The sequence below is a fragment of the Natator depressus genome, chromosome 2 (genome assembly GCF_965152275.1).
Source record: "Natator depressus isolate rNatDep1 chromosome 2, rNatDep2.hap1, whole genome shotgun sequence".
Classification (NCBI taxonomy): Eukaryota; Metazoa; Chordata; order Testudines; family Cheloniidae; genus Natator; species Natator depressus.
In genome coordinates this window covers 187,679,546-187,697,203 of record NC_134235.1, presented here as the reverse complement: position 1 = coordinate 187,697,203, position 17,658 = coordinate 187,679,546, and the positions used below count along the sequence as shown (strand labels likewise).

The 17,658-nt window shown below is 41.1% G+C and overlaps 1 protein-coding gene across 3 annotated transcripts in view; it reads right to left on the bottom strand.

Moving 5' to 3' along the window:
- Positions 1-17,658, bottom strand: part of CAPN7 (calpain 7) — a 42,976-nt gene that overhangs the window by 14,677 nt on the left and 10,641 nt on the right. For all 3 annotated transcript variants that reach the window (XM_074945581.1, XM_074945583.1, XM_074945582.1), the window contains 6 exons: positions 16,411-16,497; positions 10,723-10,849; positions 7,696-7,781; positions 6,446-6,539; positions 4,161-4,307; positions 1,109-1,215 (listed from right to left, as the gene is read on the bottom strand). In XM_074945581.1, the coding sequence (XP_074801682.1) occupies positions 1,109-1,215; positions 4,161-4,307; positions 6,446-6,539; positions 7,696-7,781; positions 10,723-10,849; positions 16,411-16,497 (648 nt within the window). The remainder of the gene's footprint in view (positions 1-1,108; positions 1,216-4,160; positions 4,308-6,445; positions 6,540-7,695; positions 7,782-10,722; positions 10,850-16,410; positions 16,498-17,658) is intronic.

Below are 17,658 nucleotides of genomic sequence, written 5' to 3'. Positions count from 1 at the left end.
AATAAATCTTCTACCTAACACATTGTATGATCCTTTGATGCTAGTCAATTGCTATATACATCAAACTGAAATTCATATGTCTCTGCACTTATGATCTTGGGGGCAAATTTTCTAAGAACCAGAGGGTGAAAAGTACATGCTTCCATATTCCTACATCAGTTTGTGGTGCACAAATGCTGATTTAATGTTAGTGTAGGTATGTAGTGTCTGAGAATTTAGCCCCCCATGCCTAAATACAGAGAAACAGATCGTAAGAGTGACTGTCAACATACCAGAAGGTCACAAATCTACTGAAGAAAATGTGAGGTTTTGTGTCAGGTGTAGTGTTTGCTTGTTTTAATGCTTTGGCCAAGCTGAGATCCTTTCCCATCATGTTGATGCTCTGCCTTTCTTGACAATGAGGAGAAAGTGGTTGGCTAAATTTTCTTAATTTGGGGAGAGGGAAAAAGGAACAACGCCTGCAGCTGGAAAACATAACTAGGCCACACTTATCACAACAGTAGGATTGATATACTAAGTCCCGGGTTAGTATCATGGTCCTGACAGGTAAAAAGCACCTCTGTGCTCCTCCACAGGAGATCTATTGCTTGGGCACAGTTAGTAAGGACTCTGGTGGCACCGTTAGAGCAACCTCACCACACCTGTTTCCACTTTGAAGTCAGCTTCATGCTGCATAGCTGGGAAATCCATCCTCCTTTCTCTGGCTCCTGCTTCCTCCTGAATCTAGCCCATGGGAGGATTCTAACTTCCACTCCCCATTTCTCCAGATCTGCCTCCTCCCTCCCACCGCACCATTGGCAGGGAAGAGGGACTATTCTTTTTTTAAAGTTATAGTTCTGCTAGAGATGGGGATCCCGTTCTCCATCTATTAACAGAGCCCCCTTGTTTCTCCATTAGCCTCTGATGTCAAAGCCATTAATAACTCTATTCCTCTAGCGGATTTCAAAGGAGAGCACAGAGAGGGGCTACGAGGATCATATGTGGTAGGACTACAATGCTTGTGTTGAGCCAGTGACAAAGACCATCACATTTTTAGTCACTTTCATATCATTAACACATCTGTTTCACTGAAAGCATCTTCTGTCACCAAGGAAGAATAAACGTCTACCTCTGATAAAGCATTCTGAAAGAACTGTCCTTATTGAAAGCCTGATTGTCTGAGTGCATAGCAATCCTCTCTGGTATCCAGCCAGTCAGTGCATGGAGATCAATGTTCTGAAATGCAAGCATATTTGGTCATAAAAGACACATTAAGCTACCTTTAAGTGTATTTTAAAATGCCTTATATAAAATTAGTGTATATTGTACACACAGAGCTATTTTGCACCAATCTCATAACACTTATGAGAGCAATTTTTCATTAGACTAGGCTGTGCTTAAGCATAAAAAATGATTCTCTCGAACAAGTGGCTTGATAATCCAGAACTGTTCACTGGTATCTTTTTAAAGTACAATTATTAGCGTTTCAAGCTTATGGTTTCAAATGCCCAGCACTTTCAGAGTGAGGTCCCAAAACAAGCCTCTGTCGAAGGTGCACTTTGTGGCAAGACTCAATAGTTTAGCTTTTACTCTAGCTTGTCTCTGTGACATTGCACTCTATATGCTTTTATGAAAATATGCTAATGATTGTGAATATAATGTAACTGGAATATACTCATGCAAAAGGTCTCTTGTAAGGGATCATTACAAAGCTTATAATCTACTGGGTCATCCTATTTGTATAAAGGTATCATTCTTGTATCTGAAACTACAAATATAAAATATAACTCTAAGGTCCTATTGTAATTATGCAAAGTGTGGGCCATTAATGGTGGTTTTGAATCTTGATGGCTCCCATTAACCAGGACAATTGACTATAGATGGCTCTGTTTACTTGCAAGCCTTCCTGTGAGTCAGGCCGGGAAGAATGAAGGCTTGGGGTCTCACCGGACATGTGACCACGTCAGCTGGTACTGGAATCCATCTTAAACCTGGTGCTTTTACATTTAGAAGGAGGGGTGGGGACCCAGAGAGACAAAAGATTCCCTCCTTGTGCCAAAGCTATAAAAGTGGGTGGAACAGAACAAAGGGTGCTGCAGTCATGAGAAATCCCCTACCTGCCACATGAGCTGGAACAAGGACTGTACCAGGGGAAAGGATTAGGCCCAGATTGGAAAGGAGTCTAGTCTGTCAAACAAGCTTATCGGAACATCTCTGAGGGTGAGATTTACCTGTATTCAGTTTCTTAAATATATTAGGCTTAGACTTGCATGTTTTTGTTTTATTTTGCTTGGTAACTTACTTTTTGTTTGTTATTACTTGAAAGCACTTAAATCCTACTTGTTATACTTAATAAAATCACTTTTGTTTATTAATTAACCCAGAGTAAGCAATTAATTCCTGGGGGAGCAAACAGCTGTGAATATCTGTCAGTATTATAGAGAGCGGACAATTTATGAGCGTTTACACTGTATAAGCTTTATACAGAGTAAAACTGATTTATTTGGGGTTTGGATCCCACTGGGAGCTAGGTGTCTGGGTGCTAGAGACAGGAGCACTTAAGCTGTTTTCAGTTAAGTCTGCAGCTTTGGGGCGCGTGGTTCAGACCCTGAGTCTGTGGTGGAGCAGACTGGTGTGTCTGGCTCAACAAGGCAGGGTTCTGATGTCCCAGGCTGCCAGGTAAGATGGGCTCAGAGGTAGTCTCAGCACATCAGGTGGCAATCCCAAAGGGGTTTCTGTGACCCAACCCACAGTCTCCAAGACACAACTAGCTTTACATGGTGAAAAGGCCTGCACAATAAAAGCAATTTCAATTTAACTAGCAGTAGTGCACTTTCCAAGCATAATACAGGGCTTCACTCCCCAAAAAATACTTAAAACAAAAAAGGTCTTTTTTCCTATTCCCTCCCAAATAAGCAGGACTATGAAAGCGCAAAGAAATGCCTCCCAACTTGTCTGAGGACAGTACTGACAGATAGGCCTTGGAGAGCAACACATCCGGTGCAGGCATTGGGAAATGCTTCTCTGATTATGCAAAGGAGGAGACATATTGTCAAGAGCCGGAGTTTCTATGTTTAATTGAAACAAATGCTAGAAGTCAAGTTGTTCCTGGTCATTGACAACTTCCCTATTCTCTGAAATTGTGTGTCATGGTAGTGACTTGAACAAACTTAGAAAAATCTACACTATTGTTACTCTCTATACAAGACCAAACTCAACGAGAAATTCCCCGATAACCAACCCAAAAGATCAAAAGAAGATGAGCAACCAAAATAAAAAGCAATGAAGTCTGGTTTTCACGACATCATCAAGCTGTGAACCTTGGTATGAACTGAGAAATATGCTGTGAGAGTTCAAATGTTAGGAAGCATTTCTTCATGTGATTAGAGACCAGTCTGGCTGGCTCAGCAAAATAGGTCCAGTTCTCATTGCAAGTGTTTTGCTTCTCAGATTAAACTTGAGCATTATATAAATGTTGCGGTTGCTAAAGAAACTACTATATGAATACCAAGTTACATAACTATGTATGTTAGTATTATTTGATAGAATAGTAACTTATACATGTGCCCATTCCCACCATGTGCATAAGAGCCATAAAAGGATTGATGTGCTCCTCCCCTAGCCAATCTCTCACCTTAATAAGGGAGAATGTCTCCTTTACTTATTATACAAATGGCATTAGAGACCAAAAGGGTTATTAGTGTAAGGCATAAAACTATGGTTTTATGGAACATACAAGAGCCCTAATGAAACTTCTCAAAATAAACACATGTACTTTGCAGGTGTGGGGCCTATTTTTGAAAAGACTTATCCCTGTGTAACTGTACCCACAAGCAGTCTCACTGAAATCCAGTTCCCCGTTTTTGATGGGACTATTCCTCCTGAGTACAGTTAAGTACGTGTGTAAGCATTTGCAAGATCGGGGCCATGGTCTCTAATGTATGTGATCTGGGAGGAGATGCTAAAAACAACTTAATTTATATTTACTAAAATCATCAAAATAACTTTTAAAATCTATATATAAAAATAAACCCAGACAGCAGCATACAAAAAGAAAAGTAATTACTTTCCTCAGACAATTCATTTAGATCTCTTCACTATTCATTCAAAGGAAAGCTATGTGCTATGGGATGATCTACATGGACATTTTTGCCTCTTGCAAAGAATAATCTGGTACTCACAGAATTGGATCCAGGAAAATCATATCCACCCATAACTTTCATGTAAGCTTTTTCTATCAGGGACACCCACAATTCACTTCTATTGTTGGAATAAGAGCAGAGGAGTTCTCCACTGTGATCTACAGGTAACTGGTCATCTATTATCACCTGAGCAAAAGAAGCGAACAGAAATCATCATAAAGGTGATAATTCAAACAAAACTTTTCTTAACAGACGAAAATCCTCAGAAGCTCATTCTATTTCATATAGCTGCTTTCAGACTGAGGAAACTAAACATCATTCCCTGACTTAAAAAAACAACAATTAATTCATAACAGCAGTGTAGCCTAGTGGACAAAGCACTGAACTGGGACTCGGGAGACCTGGATCCTAGTCTGAGCTCTGCCACTAGCAGGCTGGGTGACCGTGGACAAGGCACTTCACTCTGTGCCTCAGTTTCTCTATCTGTAAGATGGGGATAATAGTATTGACCAACTTTGAAAAGCACTTTGAGATCTACTGATGAAAAGGTCTATACATGAGCTAGGTATTATTATTAAATGTATAGAAAAGTCTAACAAAACCCCCTCACCCAGTCAATCAGAAATATGAATAGTTATTTGTCCAAAGGGAAGAGGTCCTCAGACTTCATCACTTCTGCTATCTCCAGTTCCTTCATTCCCGATTGTTTGTAGTTTTGCCTTTTCTTGAAAGAAGCAGCCACATGGTGGTGGTTTTGAAATGATTAAAATCTCTTGTTTTAAATTAGGCAGAACGGTGTGTGAGTTTTTACTCCAAAAAGGGTCTGGAATTGCTTCACAAAGAAAATATCTCAGCTTCATCATGACACTAATCTGCCATTGGTATAGACCATTAATGAAGCACATACTTATGGCCCAACCCCACAAACTTGCACGTGCATAACCTTACTCTCCTGAGTGGCCCCAGTGACTTCAATGGGACCCATTCATGTGAGTAAGGATACTTACATGCATGTGTTACCCTAGGAGCACCCAATGCTAACTGGCAAGAGGCTCCCTGCTATGTAAAACTCAGCTGGCTTAGCCTGCTCAACACAGCTCACACACTATAGTTGGCATGATATTTAAGAAGTATCATGTAATATATCACTGGAAAACTAATAACTCACTGACCCTTAATATTCTTGCGTGATGGATGGTTAACCTACAAACACATATACCGAGGTGCTGGAAATGCGTAACTAAAATGTGTTTAAACCAGGCACGCTAGGGAAAGATGATAAGCAGTTTTTTCCAGACAAAGGAAAGGGGATGCCACCTCAAGCCAGGTGTGGCCAAGGACAGTGGGCTATTCATTTGTATTGGAGATTGCAGAAAGATCATTTGCACTGTAAAAATCACAAGCAGAGGGTGAAGTCAGCACGGTGTCTATGCCAGAAAGCATGGCGTCTACACTCAGCAAGGGAAAGCAACTTTACCTGGGGATACACTTAAGAATACATTTCAAAGGTTTACTGAACCCATAATCTATCCTTCATCTAAGGAGGCAAAGAAACCAAGTAATCTGACCTCCATATGCTGGATCCAGGCTAAAGGACAGGCCAGGCATGCTGGAAAAACAGTGGTGAGACAAAACTTCTTTGAACCAAAGATTCTAGTTTGTTGAGTTTCAGTCTGAGGTGTATTTTTACTTGTTTGTTTGAAACTATTTCTATCCTTATTGCTTATACTTGGCATAATTTAAAACAAATGGAGATAGGAATAAACTTGTTTTACTTGTACCACAAACCAACTCAGTGCTTTGATTGAAGTGGAGAGTTTGTCAACCCCAGTGAATAAGCTGCTGAGTACTGTCTCTTTAAAGGAGCAGCAAATGTGATAATGTCTTGTGGTGCCACAGTAAGAGGGGCTGAGCACTACAGAGAAAGATGTTTTTGGGGAGAACTTGGATTTGCAAGGGTGTTGATGTCACCCTCCAAGGAATAACCAGGCTGGTGAAACTCAGGGTAAGGCTACTGTGCTACAAAGCACACACCAGCAGCACCCAGGGTTAAAAGGCAGGTGGTGGCAAAACCCCTTACTGCTCTGCATTGAACCCCAGAGTGTCACAGCATCTTTAGAGGGTCAAGCACCTATACTACATTACACATTATTATGTAACCAGAATGAAATATAGCAAGGTGTTATAATTGCATATGCTTTCCAACAAATGTATATCTAGAATTCTTACTGAGAAATAAAACACACCTTCACAATGAAACGGAATGAACTTTCAAGGTAGTTAGCTTATCCAATAATCATACTACACTCTTTAAAGCTAATTACCTTTCTAGGGACACCATTGATATGAAGTTTTACCATGTACTTTCCACATGGATTGTACTCTGGTTCTCCTTTTTTATTCTGAGGGTAAATTATGCTATTAGAAAAAGAAAAAGAAAAATTATAAAGTATCTCTGAACAATGTGTTGTATGTATACATACTGTATGATGTTTAAAAAAGCATTACATCAATTTGATCTATTTTTGGAATTTAAAAATGCATGCCACCATCTCAAATTACTAGAATTTCTGTGTAAATCACAGCATGAGAAATTTAACTAAATTTTCTTGTTTTAATTTATATTTCGAACAAGATCTGTATACCTCATTCTTTCTGCAGTCACTCAGTCAGTCAGTCATTCATTGATAATCGAATAAAATAAATGCATGCAACTGTATATTTTACCATTCAAGCAATGTTGTACATCTTTCTGAATACATACAATATTTGTATGCATTGCAAATCAAAGACCATGAGTGAAGAAGTTAAGGTTTTAAGAAACCATTGCCCAAAGGATAAGGCAATAAAAAGACAAATGGCAGTGGTTTGGGAAAAAAACTGCTAAAAAACTAATTTTGATTAAAACAAAACCTCTTGGGTCCTGATCCCACAATGGGCTCCATGTGACAGACTGCTAAACGCATGTGGAGTTCATCATGGGATCAAGACTTTAGTTGATAACATCTCAATTCTACTTAACATCAATGCTGAAGCAAGAGGTAAAAATGTGGCACGTATTGTACAGCAGTTGGCATAGTAAAGAGTGAAAACAAGCGAACGAAGTATGATTAAGGAAGATAAAAGTGAAATAAAAAATCCTCCCAAATGGCCAAATTTTTCAAGTGTGGGTGTCTAAAGTTAAGATCCAAAAACCATATTCAGCATGTACCAAAAGGTGGTTTCATTTTCAGAAGTGCTGAGCAGCAAAAATTCCAGTGACATCAACAGGAACAGCAGGTGCTCTGCACCTTTGAAAATAGGCTCCTAAATTCCTATTTGGGCACCCGAACAAAAATGTCCCTAACTTAGTCAGGTAAGCTTGAACATTTTGAACCAAATGTCTACATTTTGACTTTCTACAAAATGTAATATCTCAGGTTTATGTATGTTTATAAGCAAGCTTAACATAAACTTATGTTAAATCATCACATCCATAATATAGCCTTCTATCTGTTACAGCCAATGTTAAAAAGAGACAGGCTTTAAACATGTTGCATAACTGACAAGATTTTAGACAGGAACAGCCATTTACCTTGTAATCAACTTTTTGTTGTACCGTCTCTCGTATGCTGCGCTGATAGCTAGTGATGCCACAAAAGAACAATCCGATACTATTGTCTAGGAGCAAAAAAGACACTACTGAAGGTTAAACAGTTAAAGTTCAATTAGAAGTGCTTCCAACAAATAAAAGGATTTCTGAACCAAGAAAGGCAAAGGTGTTGGATCATATTAAAGAAGTTCTGTATTAAAATCACAAATGAGTTCGATTCCCCATAGTTTAAATTCCAGGGTATTACTAATTAAGAGGCCTCTTGGTTTTTGGTACTGTTTCTCTCCCTCTGTGTGTGAAACTTGCAAGCTGCTAATTGCGTTAGTACATTCTAACACAGAGTCTGTTCTCAAAGCAATTTGCACAGAGAGAGACTCAAAGCAATACTCTGTAACAAAAGAAACAGCACACAGAGACTCCCCGCCCTTTTGTTGTATTAACACTTGTGATTAAAATAGAGATAGAGGATGTATGTGGATGGATGCTTGGTGTGGATAATAAATGAATGATCAGGAGGTGCCAGCCTAAGAATCCAGTGTCCATTGGCTGAAGAAGGCGTCAAGTGGAAATAACCAGAGGACCCCCGGAGGGCAGACTGGAATCCATCCAACAGCCTCAAGAATGGGAGAACCAAAGAACAAGATAACATCTAGCAGCACGGAGCCGTCAGGAATGTGCCATCTGCTGATTGATTCAGCAACAGCATGATGAAGCAATTCCCATAGACTGGCATAGGAAGAAATTCCTATAAAAATGGACTCTAGAAAGTGAGAACTTTGGGGTCTGATTCTGCAAACCAACTTCCAGGAGCATCAGATGAGCATCTGACAAGGCCCTGCTCCCTCCTCATGTCCAGGCCACCTGGCCAGTGGCTTGGCATGAGCAACTCTAAGGCTGGTAACTATGATAACAACCTTGCAGAACCTGTGTGTGTGTGTTTGTAGGAATGAATGTGTGAATAAATATGACATTGAATGGAATGTTATAGCTATAACTGCTTACTATGATTCTTTCTGTATTCACAATAGATGTGGCATTTTGCCTTTTTCTCTTTAATAAGATCCTGCTGGTTTTTATTTTATTGGTATAACAAAGGTACTCCCAAAGGGTTGGGAAACCTAAGTTTCCTCAAAACTAAAACCTGATAAACTGAGACAGAAGTAAGGAATTAACCAAATGAGGACCAGAGACAGATGATTCCTAAATGTCCACAGTGTGAACAATGGGAAAATCTCTCACTGATTTCAGAGGACTCTGGATCAGGCCCTATGTGGCTTAATATTGGGACAGATTTTATATAGTTTTGCCACCGAAACCCTCCACCACTCTCGGTGGTCTGACTTCTGTTTTCGTTTAAGTGGCCTAAATTTAAATTTACCTGCACAGAATTTGGTTAATCATTTGTCAGGACCAATTAGTTTTGTCTGACTTCAGATTGCAAATGGAGCAATGACACAGCTATTCGGATTGGTAGAGCAAAAATTGTGAATTACGAAACTCCACCAACCTCAGTGTAAAGTTATATCTTTGGTAGACAAGAAAAATAACTTAAATTGCCACTAATTTTCCTAGCAAGGGTTAAAAAAACCAAACACATCAAATTAAACACACGGTTTAATATTACATATGTTTTAATAAGCAAGTGTGTAATATGCTACTGTTAGGAAACAAAAGGGCAAACCTTACTCCTACTAGTCTTAAACCCATGGAAGCAAGTGGAGATGGAAAGAGATTAAAGCTAGCTGAATGGTGAGCCCTGCCATCTTGTGGCTGGTTGCAGGATAGAACAGTTTAGGTCAGGCTAGACAGTGCAAGCTCTGAAATTCATCTTACTGCTGCTCAAAAAACCCATTGTATGTGCCCCCCCTCGTGGATGGTGCCATACACAGATTTTTATTTTCACTGTTAACATGTCAGAAGCTAGAGTGCTCTGTCCCTTGTCCAGTTTTACCTCGTGCGTCCCACAGTTAACAGATCAATGACTCTTGATTCTTAGAGGTCTGAAGAAGGCAGATACCATGTGTGTCTATAATGGGCTGCTCACTGGAATACATGGCTGCCCAATGTAGTTTAAACTAGATTCCTTTGGATATGGAGATCTGAGGTGTACAATTAGGTAGTCCATTCCTACCTATATTTTCCCTCTGTTTATTCTTACACTCATAAGTAAATAAAGTAAGGCTGTCAAACAATTTTAAAAAATTACAATTAATCATGAGATACAAAAACAGTCTTGATCAATCATCGTTTCAGTCGCATTGTTCAGTTCACCTCATATGAGTACTATAGTGCCATCTCTACCGTGAAAGTACAATAACAAATGTAGATTTTTTTCCCTATAACAGCTCTCAAAAAACAATACAATGTAAAACTTTAGAGCCTACAAATCGAAGCATGAAGGGGCATATGAATGCCTTGCAACGCCGGCTACAATAGTGCCATGTGAACATCTGTTCTCACTTTCAGGTGACATTGTAAATAGGAAGTGGGCAGCATTATCTCCTGCAAATGTAAACAAACTTATTTGTCTTAGCGATTGGTTGAACAAGAAATAGGACTGAGTGGACTTGTATGAGGTGAATTGAAAAATACTATTTCTTTTATCTTTTTTACAGTGCAAATATTTGTAATCAAAATAACAAAGTGAGTACTGTACACTTTGTATTGTGTTGCAATTGAAATCAACATTTTTGAGAATGTAGAAAAAACATCCAAAAATACTTATAATTTTAAATTGGTATTCTATTATTGTTTAACAGTGCAATTAATGACTAATGTTATCTAGTTAATTTGTTTTCCGTTAAGCGCATGCATTAACTATAATTAATTGACAGCCGTAACAAAGTCAAATGATCCACAGTGAAAACAAATGTAGGTCTTAGAAGAGGGCAAAGCAAAGTTCTCCTACTTGCTAGGTTTTAATGAGCACCCCATTACTTTAAAAGACCCCGAACTCATTCTGCAATTATCAGAATAGCTGGTGTAAATTTCATTTTAGAAACAACTTACCTGCTTTATGCTGAAACTTGACACAGTATAGATCATTGTAGGGTTATTTGTTAGGTCATCTGGCCGCACCCACTTGGAAAACATTGCCTTTTGTTTGGGTGACAATGGTAACTTGCCACATTTATCTCTGGATTTAAAAATAATAATAAAAAAATAATTAAAATCAACCAAAGACAGAATCAGAAACAACTTTCCATGGTTTATCCCATTTTACAGCAGTCACAGACATTACTCAACGAGGTCCATCACTCAATTGGGGGGGGGGGGGGGGGGAGAGACAGAAAATGTGGAAATGCCAAATGCCTTTTTTGTTTCAGTTTTCACGAAAAAGATGAGTAGTGATTGGACATCTAACATAGTGAATGCCATTGAAAGTAGGGTCTGAGGCTAAAATAGGGAAAGAACAAGTTCAAAATTACTTAGACAAGTTAAAAGTTTTCAAGTCAGCAGGGCCTGATGACATCTGCCTAAGGCCTTGTCTACACTACAAAGTTTTTCCGGCAAAAGCTGCCTTTTGCCGAACAAAACAGGGGAGGTGTACACACTGCAAAGCTACTTTTGGCAGCAAAACTCTTCTGTTTTGCCTACAAAATAAAACCACCTCAACGAGAGGCATAAAGCTTTTGTGGCAAAGTTAAAGCGTCAAAGCGTCAGCATAGACATTGCTGTTTGTTTTGTCGACATAACTGATTTCCATCAGCATCCTGCAATGCCCGCCATGACTGCTCTGCTCAGTGTTTTGATCTCTGCTGCCCTGCAGGTATGTGCCCCTCCCCTTTCAAAGCTCCCAGAAGTATCTGACAGATGAGCATGCTACTATGCTCCAGCAACAAAGGGTTAATGTGGAATGCCCCTGCAGGAAGAACACAGGGGCAGGCAGCCGGGAGTGAGGGGGACTACTGTTGTGCTGCTTTGACATTCCTCAGCACGGAGAGCTCAGAGAGCTGCTTAGGATGCTGTTCCTTGCAGCTGAGGCGGCTGTGGGAGAACTCTGAGGGAATCACAGAACCGCAGGCAGGCAGGCAGAGCAGGCTGCTGCTGCCGAGGGGTGGGAGAGACTGCTGTGCTGATGAGAGCCAGGGAGCTTTTCCACAATTTCAGCCCGTGCACATTTCCAACACACCTCTGAACAACATACTAATCCATACAGACCTTCCTACCAGCGCTAAAAAAAGGAGGATTCTAGGTGGACCCCTCCTGAAGGTCGAAACAACAGACTGGACTTCAACATAGAATGCTTCCGCCGACGTGCACAGGCTGAAATTGTGGAAAAGCAGCATCACTTGCCCCATAACCTCAGCCGTGCAGAACACAATGCCATCCACAGCCTCAGAAACAACTCTGACAGCATAATCAAAAAGGCTGACAAAGGAGGTGCTGTTGTCATCATGAATAGGTCGGAATATGAACAAGAGGCTGCTCGGCAGCTCTCCAACACCACTTTCTACAAGCCATTACCCTCTGATCCCACTGAGAGTTACCAAAAGAAACTACAGCATTTGCTCAAGAAACTCCCTGAAAAAGCACAAGAACAAATCCGCACAGACACACCCCTGGAACCCCGACCTGGGTATTCTATCTGCTACCCAAGATCCATAAACCTGGAAATCCTGGGCGCCCCATCATCTCAGGCATTGGCACCCTGACAGCAGGATTGTCTGGCTATGTAGACTCCCTCCTCAGGCCCTACGCTACCAGCACTCCCAGCTATCTTCGAGACACCACTGACTTCCTGAGGAAACGACAATCCATTGGTGATCTTCCTGAAAACACCATCCTGGCCACTATGGATGTAGAAGCCCTGTACACCAACATTCCACACAAAGATGGACTACAAGCCGTCAGGAACACTATCCCCGATAATGTCACAGCAAACCTGGTGGCTGAACTTTGTGACTTTGTCCTTACCCATAACTATTTTACATTTGGGGACAATGTATACCTTCAAATCAGTGGCACTGCTATGGGTACCCGCATGGCCCCACAGTATGCCAACATTTTTATGGCTGACTTAGAACAACGCTTCCTTAGCTCTCGTCCCCTAATGCCCCTACTCTACTTGCGCTACATTGATGACATCGTCATCATCTGGACCCATGGAAAAGAAGCCCTTGAGGAATTCCACCATGATTTCAACAATTTCCATCCCACCATCAACCTCAGCCTGGACCAGTCCACACAAGAGATCCACTTCCTGGACACTACAGTACTAATAAGCGATGGTCATATAAACACCACCTTATACCGGAAACCTACTGACCGCTATTCCTACCTACATGCCTCCAGCTTTCACCCAGACCACACCACACGATCCATTGTCTACAGCCAAGCTCTACCATACAAGCGCATTTGCTCCAACCCCTCAGACAGAGACAAACACCTACAAGATCTCTACCAAGCATTCTTATAACTATAATACCCACCTGCTGAAGTGAAGAAACAGACTGACAGAGCCAGAAGAGTACCCAGAAGTCACCTAAGGACAGGCCCAACAAAGAAAACAACAGAACGCCACTAGCCGTCACCTTCAGCCCCCAACTAAAACCTCTCCAATGCATCATCAAGGATCTACAACCTATCCTGAAGGATGACCCATCACTCTCACAGATCTTGGGAGACAGGCCAGTCCTCGCTTACAGACAGCCCCCCAGCCTGAAGCAAATACTCACCAGCAACCACACACCACACAACAGAACCACTAACCCAGGAACCTATCCTTGCAACGAAGCCCATTGACAACTGTGCCCACATATCTATTCAGGGGACACCATCATAGGGCCTAATCACATCAGCCACACTATCAGAGGCTCGTTCACCTGCACATCTACCAATGTGATATATGCCATCATGTGCCAGCAATGCCCCTCTGCCATGTACATTGGTCAAACTGATCAGTCTCTACGTAAAAGAATAAATGGACACAAATCAGATGTCAAGAATTATAACATTCATAAACCAGTCGGAGAACACGTCAATCTCTCTGGTCACTCGATTTCTGATCTAAAAGTGACTATTCTTCAACAAAAAAACTTCGAAAACAGACTCCAAGTAGAGACTGCTGAATTGGAATTAATTTGCAAATTGGATACAATTAACTTAGGCTTGAATAGAGACTGGGAGTGGTTGAGTCATTATACAAAGTAAAACTATTTCCCCTTGTTTATTCCTCCCCCTCCCCCCACTGTTCCTCAGACGTTCTTGTTAACTCCTGGAAATGTGCTGGAAATGGCCCACCTTGATTATCACTTCAAAAGGTTTTCTATCCCCCCACCCCACTCTCTTGCTGGTAATAGCTCATCTTAAGTGATCACTCTCCTTACAATGTGTATGGTAAACATCCATTTTTGCATGGTCTGTGTGTACATAAATCTCCTCACTGTATTTTCCACTGAATGCATCCGATGAAGTGAGCTGTAGCTCACGAAAGCTTATGCTCAAATAAATTGGTTAGTCTCTAAGGTGCCACGAGTACTCCTTTTCTTTTTGCAAATACAGACTAACACGGCTGCTACTCTGAAACCTGTCAGCAAGACAGGAGAAGTAATTCTTCCATTCTACTCCAAGCTGATAAGGCCCCGCCTGGAATAGTGTGCTCTGTTCTGGTCATCACATTTCAGGAAAGATGTGGATTAATTGGAGAAAATCCAGAGGAAAGCAACACCACAACACTAAAATTCTAGAAAACATCACCTGTTAGGAAATACTGAAATAACTGGGTTTGTTTAGCCTGGAGAAGAGAAGACTGAGGTGGGACATGATAACAGTTTTCAAGTACATAAAAAGTTGTTAAAAGGTGGAGGGTGAAAAATTGTTCTCCTTAACCTGAGGACAGAAGCAGCAGCAATGGGCTTAAATTGCAGAAAGGAAGGTTTAGGTTGGACGTTAGGAAAAACTTCCTACCTGTAAGGGTAGTTAAGCACTGGAACAAATTGCCTAGGGAGGTTCTGGAAACTCCATCATTGGAGATTTTTAAGAAAAGGTTACTCCTGTCAGGAATGGTCTAGTTATTATGTAGTCCTGACTTGAGTGTAGGAGTCTGGACTAGATGATCTACTGAGGTTCCTTCCAGTCCTACACTTCTATAATTCTATGACATATGTACAACTATAAAGTAGTTTAAGTTAATAGCCTTGCAAAGCTAATAATTATTTGGGACATATCATAAGTAAAATATAAAATACTAAATGTTGACATTTCCCCCCATATGAAACCAAACAGGAGAGGGGAATTCCAGTAGACATCTTTAACAAAGATCAATTTTTTTATTTATTTTTTTTAAATCACTGGTGTTGGATCAGCACTTGGAGGAGTTTACTCAATGCTGGAAAGTGCTGAGCTATTTCACTCAGGGCCTGGCAGGTCTCAGGATACTGGACTGTAATTCATAATTTCCCATCTCCCTCATATTGTCATTGAACTTTACATTTATAAATCTTCCCAACAGTTTCACATAACTGAACTAAAAGCAGTGTCTGTCCCCAGTGCAGTCCCCTCTTCCAAGGAAGTCACCTGAGTCCCAGGTTGCTGCTCTCCTAATATCACCTAGCTCTTATACAACCAACTTCATCAATAGATCCCAAAGTGCTTTACAAATAGGTCAGTATCACTATCCCCATTTTACAGGTGGAGAAACAGAGGCATAGAGAGGTGAAGTGGCTTGCCCAACGTCATCCAGAATGCTAGCTGCAGAACCAAGAATAGAAGCCAGGCCTCCCACGTCCCAGTTCAGTGCTCTATCCACTAAACCAGGGGTTCTCAACCTTTTTCTTTCTGAGCCCCCCTCCCCAACATGCTATAAAATCTCCACGGCCCACCTGTGCCACAATAAGCTGTGTGTATAAAAGCCAGGGCTGGCACTGGGGGATAGCAAGCAGGGCAATTGCCTGGGGCCCCATGCCACAGCCCCATACGATGGGGCTTCGGCTTTCTGCCTTGGGCCCAAATGAGTCAAATGCTGAAACTGCTTGGTGGAACCCCTGAAACCTACTTACGGCCCCTTGGGGGCCTCGGAACCCCTGGTTGAGAACCACTGCACTAAACCACACTTCCATTTCCACTATGAAGAGATACTAAAGCTGCCCTCTGAAATTATGTGGTGAAGGTGTCAGGCTTACACCCCCCCCCCCCCCACCCTCCTCCCACCCGCACCCCCGAAGTCCAAAGATTTCTAACAAACTGGAAGTGCAACTGAATAAGACAAGGCGAAAAAACACAGCACAGTAGGATCAGCATGCATTGAGCAACACCAGGTTCAGAGAGTACAAAGGAGGGCCGGGATTTTCCATTAGCAGGTGGTTTTGGGTTTTCACTTTGAGACAATTTGTTTAATGGGGCCTGATTTTCAGAGGCTGGGAGTTCAGCACTTTCTTGAAGTCAGGCTTCATTAAAGTGTCAAGTGGGGCATCCAGAGTTTGAGGCACCCAACATCCACAGTCACTTATGAAAATCATGGCTGAGTTTTAAGCAGGAGTTGCATGCAACTCCTCAGTTTTCGCTGTTACCATTCTCTTCTACTGTCAGACTAACTTGGTGCAAATGGCACATTCCACTGGCTGGCAACAGTTAGAGGCTGAGTACAGCCGTACTTGAACAATTTGGATTTTTAAGAAAGGAAATGCAATGAAGACATAGGAAAAATTTGAGAGAAAACAAGCGCAAAAATAACTGGAGTAACTGATGCTCACTTACGAAAATGGCACTGGAAAGGCAAAACGCTCCCTCAGGTCAACACTCATGAACGGGACATACTCAATACCATTTATCTTTGATGTCTTTCTGCACATCATAAAAGGAGAACATGATTGTAAGTGTCAAAGTGGGAACCATAATGTTCAAAGCTATTTGCTTTTTACCAACTTCCAGAGCACAACACCCAGGAAATAACAATGAAGGAACGAAAAAACAGAAGCCAAGAAATGGTGCACTTGAGGACTGTGGCATTCTGCCTCAAATAGGCAATAACTACAAGTTCCACATTTCTAAAGCTGGAGTACTTGCTGGACTGGGCATCAATCCTGCAAAGATATGCACAAAAGCAGACCAATGGTCCTCTGTAGACGCACAACAGTCTGCTGCCTGCACATCAATCTGTAGCATTGAGGTCCAAAGCCTTAAAATACATTTGTTTAAATATACTTTCAACGATGTCTTTAAATTTCTATTTTCACAAAGTTATAACTATATCGAAATAGACACTAACAACTGATATGGCACTTTTAAAAGAGATTAACTGATCAAAAGTGGATGAATATGAAAAAAATAGTCAAATAGTAAAGGTACAAATGATAACACTAGATGTATTTATTAGTGTATTTGTAAAGAGATAGTCAAGTGCACACAGGGCTATAGATAGGGGCAATTTTAGATCAGGAAGAATAAAGAAATATGTACAAGTCAGATGTGACCGTAACAAGTTTCAGTGACAACTGCTGAACAATAGGTAGTCAAAACAACAACGTTTTCAAAAACAAAAGAAATACAGGATTTAAAGCAATGAAAAAGTTCTCTTTGAAGCTTTAGAAAGGTTTACATTTCACAAATATCAGTTAAGATAAAAAAAGCAAACTTGTTTTTAAAACGAAACTGGTTCATACAACTGTCAAACTTTTCCTGCGCAAACATATTTATATTGTTAGGGCCTGATCGAAGCCCACTGAAGCCAATGGAAAGACTCTCATTGACTTCAGTGGGCTTTGGATCAGGCCTTAAGTTTTTAGGCACAGAGCTGGGCACTACTAACCTCCACTGAAATCTTACATTCCGGTATCTGTCTGAAAATGAAAGCAGAGTGCATCTGTCCAGACAGCGCCCTTTGGAAGGATTTTTCTACACTGCACTGCCCCACAGTTTGGACTATGGGGATGTGAATAGCAGTATGCACCAAAGTGCTGCACCGCAATTCCCCCGTGAGGACGCTGCGGGTGTGAACTAAAAAGT